Source organism: Sinocyclocheilus rhinocerous, unplaced genomic scaffold (genome assembly GCF_001515625.1).
Source record: "Sinocyclocheilus rhinocerous isolate Xijiao unplaced genomic scaffold, SAMN03320098_v1.1 scaffold988, whole genome shotgun sequence".
NCBI classification, from domain to species: domain Eukaryota; kingdom Metazoa; phylum Chordata; class Actinopteri; order Cypriniformes; family Cyprinidae; genus Sinocyclocheilus; species Sinocyclocheilus rhinocerous.
This window is the reverse complement of record NW_015650363.1, coordinates 2,256,683-2,264,762: the sequence shown is the minus strand read 5'-3', so window position 1 is coordinate 2,264,762 and position 8,080 is coordinate 2,256,683. Positions and strand designations below refer to the sequence as shown.

Genomic DNA, 8,080 nt, shown 5'->3' with positions numbered 1-8,080 from the left:
ACACATATTTTAGGAATCAGAACAATTCCAGCGAAAGTATATTAAACAAGAATAATAATTTTTGAACAATGTAACATTTCCAAATAGTACAAAACAAGGAACAAAAATAAATACAAATAAAAAGGTATCAATCATGGTACATGAAAAATCTCATCATATTTCTTCAAAAAAATTTGTTTTTAATTTCTTTAAAAAAATTTAATTGTAAAACTTTTTAATTATTAATTATTCTTAGTAATTTGTTTAAATGTTCTACTTCACATAAGAAATCTATAAGTGTGGGTGTTTTCTTAAGAAACCTTTGTTTGTGAAAAAAAATCAAAACATGAACGTTTGGATATGTGATTACGTCATTATTGTGCGACAGAAGGCACTGTGGATGGCGCCATCCTCACAACGTGCGCGCTGTGTTTAGAGCCGACTGCGAACTGTTTTGATCTCACCCGGCATTGACATTTGCGGAAGGTACGTCAACAAGAACATCAGCTTTATGGGATGTTTTGGTGCCTCAAAACTCTTCCAACTGAAGTAATTTGTGGTTAAATTCTTCAATTTGCTCCGTAGGCCAACATGCGTAACAGTAGAGTTTCTTAAGCCACCAAGCTACATACTAGATGTTTCTCTGCTTTTGTTGGAGTGTGGATATTTCATATCACTGGGATGAATTCACATTCCGAAAGACTGATCATAATTCGCTTCATTGAGACGTTATTTTTAGCAGATGGCCGCAGACAGATTTGGCAGTATGATGATAAGAATGATTGGCATTTTTCCGTTTAATCTTATGCCGTTATTATGATACCGTAACGACTTAATGTTACACACATGCGTCATCCTCTATGTCACAGATCATGTATAATGTGTACAGTTTAATGGTTTCTTACAACATCAGGCCGAGAAGAAGCTCGAAGACATTCATAATTCTGCTGCTACAGTTATGAATGCGTAATACAGATATGTTCACATGCACGTGGACGTGTATTATTCCAGATCTGTCCACCAGTGCTGTTGTGTTTTTACCTAATGTTGAAGGTTGATGATACTTGGGTATAATGCACAATATGTTTTGGTTTTGAGGCTGATTTTAGATCAGCGAAGACTTTCATGTTACATTATAGTCAGTCCACGTGTTAAATCTGACATGGCTTCAGTGATGTGACTCTGAACTATCTTCAGATGTTGGGATCTGTTTTAAGAGCACACAAAGAGAATGTATTGACTGTTTGTGTTCATTGTCAGCCTTTTCCCTGAAAGTACTTATAGATCGATATATCAGCCCGGTTGTTGGTTAATCATTTGATATATATTACTATTTGGTCAGCATTGGCTGAAAGCCATACCCATTTGGTCACTGAACAGTAGTGGTAGTAGTTCCTCTTATGTCTGTTTCAAAATGTTCCAATAGCCTTGTTAAAGCAGAATCAACATTCTCTTTACAAGATTTTTTAAATGAATTATAGAATGTTAAATATTAATTGAATATCAGCAATTTGTGAATCCTGTTTACACTAGTATTCAAGACAAAATACAATAGAATTCTATTGTATTTTGTCACGCCGCTCACATCCGGTGTAGAATAGAACCCATTATAATCAGTGATGTTGTCTACACCGGCTTCAGTAAACTGATGCCTCGTTCTATTTATGACGTGCTGACAAAAGTTCAAATGATTTAACAAATGATTAACGCTACGTTGTCACCTAGTCGGAGAGAGTCAATGTAAATAAAAGGGGAAGTCGTGGCCTAATGGTTAGAGAGTCGAACTCGTAACCCAAAGGTTGTGGGTTCGAGTCTCGTACCGGCAGGGATTGTAGGTGGGGGGAGTGAATGTACAGCGCTCTGTGTGTGTGCACTTTGGATGGATTAAATGCAGAGCACTAATTCCAAGTATAGGTCACCATACTTGGCCACATGCCACGTCACTTTCAGTTTCATAAACAACAATGTCCCCGTCTTTTACTCTCACAATGAGCTTATCATATTCGTTTGCTACATTAGTAGGGACCAATGATTTCTGCGATGCAGAATCGCGGAATTAAAATTTAAACACTAATATTAGTGTAATTTATTCCTTTGATGGCAAAGCTGAATATTCAACAGTCATTACTCTGGTCTTCAATGTCATATGATCCTTAAAAATCGTTCTAATATGCTGAATTGCTGCTCAAAAAACATTTCTTATTATTATCAATGTTGAAACCAATTGTGTTGATTCATATTTTTGTGGAAACCAAGATATGTTTCAGGATTCTTTGATGAATAGAAAGTTCAAAAGAACAGAATTTATTTAAATTAGAAATGCTGTCACTTTTGATCTGTTTACTTTGCTTGCTTTTATCCTTGCTAAATAAAAGTGTAAAAAAAAAAACTTGACTCAACCCAAACAGTAGTGTTCTATTGTTAAGCTCTGTTAAATGAAAACCTGCAAGTAATAGGAGATTTTAAAATAGTAATTTCCAAACCTGGAAAAAAATCATCCAAATGTTAAATTTTTCCAACGTTTTTCTACAAATATTTAATTGGCTGGATGGGAAGTGTAGGTAGGTAGATAGATAGATAGATAGATAGATAGTAGGGGTGCTCTGATCAGGATTTTTGAGGCCGATTGCCGATCACAGAAAGCAGTATCTGCTGATACGATCACCGATACCGATCCAAACCTGGAAAAAAATCATCCAAATGTTAAATTTTTCCAATGTTTTTCTACAAATATTTAATTGGCTGGATGGGAAGTGTAGGTAGGTAGATAGATAGATAGATAGATAGATAGTAGGGGTGCTCTGATCAGGATTTTTGAGGCCGATTGCCGATCACAGAAAGCAGTATCTGCTGATACGATCACCGATACCGATCTTTTTAAAGCCTTATTTCTATCATGTAGAATTATTTATAGTAATACTCCAATCAGGATTTTTAGACATTTATTCAGGGCCTGAATTTCATTTTTAAAAAATGAGGAGAATTTCCCTCTTATAGGTGACTCTTGTGAGAGGGGATTTTTTTTTATTTGAGCGGTGGAGGGGAGCGTTTTTTTAGACATTTTTCAAAAATATGTATTTATCTCGCCTAAATGTTCGATTATGCAGTGCATTTTTGTTTTTACACTCATGCAATTGTTGCTCGATAGCTTACACACAGCACAACACAGTTGCTCGAGCAAGTGGCAAAACATTTCAACTACTTTTCTTACGTTATCACAAACACTCTAAATTAAAACTTACCACTGACAGAAACACTCAGCTCTACTGCCTTTTCTTTTGCATTTAAATCTTTATTACAAGCAATCCTGTGGTTCATAAAAAACTTTGTTTTCCTACCTATTATTGCCTTATTTACCTAAAAGTGCTATTTTCCTTTAAAACAAGCCAACCAACCAACCAATGTGTGTTAACTGTAAAACACAGTAGACTTTAATTATATGTATTTATGCATATTTACCACAAACAATGCGTTTTCACTTTAATTCAGCGCGTGCAGCAAACTCGGTGTGTGGAAACAATCGCTGCACTGCTGCAGCTCGAACGCACTGCCGGACCGCAACTGCGTGCAGTGTGTACGCTTTAAAATCCGTTAACATGAGCGCGGAAAAAAATATGCATTGCAAACGGAGTATGTGTGAAGCGTTATGTGTGTGCGCTTCGAGTGTGCATGAGTGCACGGTCTCCAGGAGAGCGCGCGAGCGCTGAATGCTTAAACACTGGCAAGAGAAAAAAAATGCATATTATAAACTTTAGTGACGATGCAACACAATTGTGCAAGTGACAATTCCTGTGTCAACTGTGCAGCGTGCAGCCGCTGATAGTCAGACGCAATGTCATTTGAAGTCATTTGCGCATTTTGAATGAGAAAGAGATAGCGCGCGGTGAATCACTCGTGCTTTTTGTGAAGTTATATGTCTCACAGAAAGTTTTAAAATGACTTCATAAGTTATTTAATGAAGAAATATAAATTGTAGGCCCACCTCACCTTCAGCATTATAATTTTTTTCCCGCATCGGACAGAGACTGAGACTGTGCCACTGCATGTCATGGTGAACCTCTCACAGCAGGTGCGTTATCAGCTTGAGATCGGTTTATGAGATCGGCCTTTTTAGAGACCCCCGATCAAACATCCCAAAGCGATTATCGATAGATGGATAGATAGACAGATAGATATAGATTTTAGAATAATTTTTAATTTTAAAATTTCACAAATTTTAAATAATTTTTTGGGGGTTCCCAAAAAAGCTTTGGGAACCCAACATATTGGTCAACCACTAGTTAAGAGTAGTTTAATAAGACAACTGATGTGGGTTGATATAGTGTTAATTGTAATACACTTGGCCTGACAATTACATACATTGGAAAACGGTATGTATTGTGTATATATAATTACATAATTATAATAGAAAGTTGTTATTCATGCTTCTTGCAATGCATTTTATGTATCAGTGGAGAAACATGTTTTTGTCCCCCAGAATCATGTGCTTATGACATCTGCCAGCAGGGACCAACTGAGGCTTGATCTCATGTCAGATTTGTCTCTTGTGGCTTTGTAATGTTTGACATATATAGGCTACTTCTGATCACAGCTTAAATGTCATGTTTTAAAGGCCAATGAAATATATGTCACAATACATCAAATCCAGATGACATTCTGCTCAAGCACCTGAACCTGAAGCAAGATCCTTTGTCTTTTTTTGTTGGAGTGAACAATCGTTTTCTATGCACTTCCCAGATCTCAACCTACAAACCTACATTCTATAGTTTGCACGTGATCTAACATCTGGTACATACAGGGAAGTGGACAGGTTCATAAATTAGCAGTTTGCACAAAGACTTTAAAAAAAATTTTTTTTACATCTTTTATTTGAAATCAGATGAGATGTGTGCACCAGAGATGGAGTGCTTGAGGCTTTATACACAAGACTGCCTGGAACTAACACATCGCACCTTCCGCTTGAAACACCTTTGTACATGCTTGCAGTGTAGTCGCGCTTATCGCTCTAATAACTATGAGTTTGTACATCAAGCATTGCTTATGACTGTGTATTCTTTCTGCAGCACACGAGGCAAATGCTTTTGAGCTCATAATTAGGAAATGCACAGCATCTGTGCTTTATTTACCAGTGATTTAAAAAATGGGACTCATTTCTATCACGTCATGGATGTCATTTAACCTGCTACCTCCTGTTTGTCCATGAGATGGGGAAACCTCTAAAGCCATCTGCTGCTGCACTAGTCTTGTTTTTGGCATTATTCAGGACAGGTCCCTGAAAAAACATCGTCATTTTATTCTTTGCACCAATAGAGGGCAGAGTTGCACAGCAAAGTTTTCCAACTTGATGTTATTTTCCTGGATAAAATAAAATAAAACAAGCCTGGGTATATGATGCAGACTTTAGTATGGTTTTTACTAGGATTTTAGGAACAGTTGGACAGAACTGTCTTGTGCAAAGCTACAAAGCTACAGTTACAAAGCTCAAAGTCCACTTCAAAAGGAGATATTTTATTTAACAGAAATCACTTTTCAAAAACTACAACGAACGACTCGTTTGGACTACAACGCATATTTTCCGGGATTTGTGATATCACAAATACCGACGAATGGGACGAGACCTGGTTGAGCTGCACTAGAGAAGGCAACTATATATATATATATATATATATATATAATGTGTATATATATATTATGTTATACACACTGCCATTCAGAAGTTTGGGGTCAGTAAAATGAAAATTTTTAAGAAACTGTTTTTTTTATTCCGCAAGAATACATGAAATTGGTCAAAAGTGACAATAAAAGTGACAATAAAAATATTATTACATAACAAATGATTCTTTTGATCTTGCGATAAATGGGAATCGTGGGATAAATACCACGGTTTCCACGAAACATTAAACAGTACACCTTTATATATATATATATATATATTAGTAATGATATAAAATGTTTCTTGAGCACCAGATCAGCATATTAGAATGAATCATGAAGGATCATGTGGCACTTCTTCTTTAAAAAAAAACAAACAAACAAAAAAACCCCCCAGAAATTTAACTTTGCCAATGCAGGAATACATTACATTTTAAAATATATTAGGATAGAAACAATTTACTTAACTTTAATAATGTCTTACAAAATTGCTGTTTTTTTAACTATATTTTTGATCAATTAAATGCAGTCTTGGTGTGCAGAAGAGACTTCTTTCAAAAACATTAGAAAATCTGACTGACCCCAAACTTTTGAACGGTGGTGTAAATCTGATTTTAAAAACGTATATTATATTATTTTGTAATATGCTGGTAAAAATAAAACTCGTAATTAAATAGATCCTCATATAAATGTGACTGACTTTTAGTTTTAAAATCGAACTATTTGTATATTATTGAGTTTAGCTGTATTTTACTGTAAGTACCGGCTGTAGTTAACGTGTGGTAGGTAAAGAACTCCAGTATTATTCTAAATGTTTCATAAAAGCAAAGGTCTCTGGCGGGTAGCAAAGTTAACTATGATTTGTCAGGATTCCAGTCTATTAAGATACTAAATGAGCCGTATTGTGTGCTCTGTTTGTGTCTGCAGCTTTACCTAATGGACATCCAGAGCGCCAGCTCAGTGGTGCTGCAGGCTTTGACCCAGGCCACCAGTCAGGACACAGCTGTGCTGAAGCCTGCAGAGGAGCAGCTTCGCCAATGGGAGACCCAGCCTGGCTTCTACTCAGTGCTGCTGGTGAGAATCTGCTCCATACAGCCTCAATATCAGCACTTTAGTGGTGCAGTAGTACAAAGTAAATGTGGGAATGTAGGTAATAATTTTTTATGAGGCTTTTACCCTTTTTACTTCTGTGATGCATTTCAGCTGGGGCTGGTGGCATGTCAAAAATCTTATTATATAAGTGATTTTATTTAAAGTAAAGCAGCTTTGCACATTAATATGGAATTCAGCTGATGTTCTGTTACAGGTGTGTGTAAAATGGCTTATCGAGGAATTATTATTATTATTTTTTTTCAGTTTTCTTTGACTTTTTAAACACCTGCATTTTTTTTTATTCAGGCATTACATAATATGAAGATGTTATTGTACTGATGCCAGACTTTTGTTTGCCATTTTTTTGTTTTGAATAACCTTACATGTTGATTTGTGTCCAAGTCCACAAAAAACAAAACAAAAAAACATTCAGTATAATTTAAGTTACTAAATTGCTTATGATTTTGGTCATATCGCCCAACCCTAGAGCTAGACACCACAAGAGCCTGCATAACAATTACTTTCCCCTCAGAGAGATTGAATAATCATCTGGGCTTGAGTACAGACAACCACAGCACAAAAGTCTGATCCATTTCATCCATCTTCTGTTTCTAACCTGCTGCACATTTCCACTGAGGGTAGAACAATAATGTGGTCATTTCTTAAAGTGTGACTAATACCACAAAACATTACCGAAAAAAAAAACATCTACTAGGGGTGGGAATCACCAGAGACCTCACGATACGATATTATCACGATACTTGTGTCACGATACAATATTATTGCGATTTTAAATATATTGCGATATTCTGCGATACATTGCAATTTATTACCTTTTTCCAACTTCAAAGTTGCCCAGTACAGCTGAACTAGCCTACACCATGTTACAGCACAGTAGCGCTACTGCAAACCGGAACAAGTAGGCCTATACTGCATAGAAGTTTCCTGTCAGCACGTTATTTGAGCGGACTTTGCTTTTCCAATGAGCATGAGCGGTACACGAGCAGAATGCACATTCATAGATCGGATTATTGAGCGGTGCGTCAAACCGCGCAGTGACGAGGAGAGTGAAACATGCGCGCTGAACATTGCGGGGCGCGCCATATATATTATTATTATTATATGTATATGTAGCCTATATTTTCCGTGCATCCCTACTTCCCCTCCTTGTTTACAAATCCGAAGTAAGTCCATACATCCGATTTAAATGCGGACGGGGCTTTCCTGATAACTTTCCTGCTGCCCTCCCTCTTTATTTTACTAACTTACTGCATGCTGAAGGTGACCCAGCTGACCTCACCAGAAAAAACTCAACACCACCATCTAGTGGATTGTAAAGAAATTGATTTTATTATTC

General features: G+C 36.5%; 1 protein-coding gene across 1 annotated transcript in view; it reads left to right on the top strand.

Moving 5' to 3' along the window:
- The first annotated feature begins 371 nt into the window (after positions 1-371).
- Positions 372-8,080, top strand: part of ipo11 (importin 11) — a 174,434-nt gene continuing 166,725 nt past the window's right edge. Inside the window, exons 1-2 of the mRNA XM_016516984.1 lie at positions 372-465; positions 6,559-6,705. Of these exons, the coding sequence (XP_016372470.1) occupies positions 6,568-6,705 (138 nt within the window). The 5' untranslated portion in view covers positions 372-465; positions 6,559-6,567. The remainder of the gene's footprint in view (positions 466-6,558; positions 6,706-8,080) is intronic.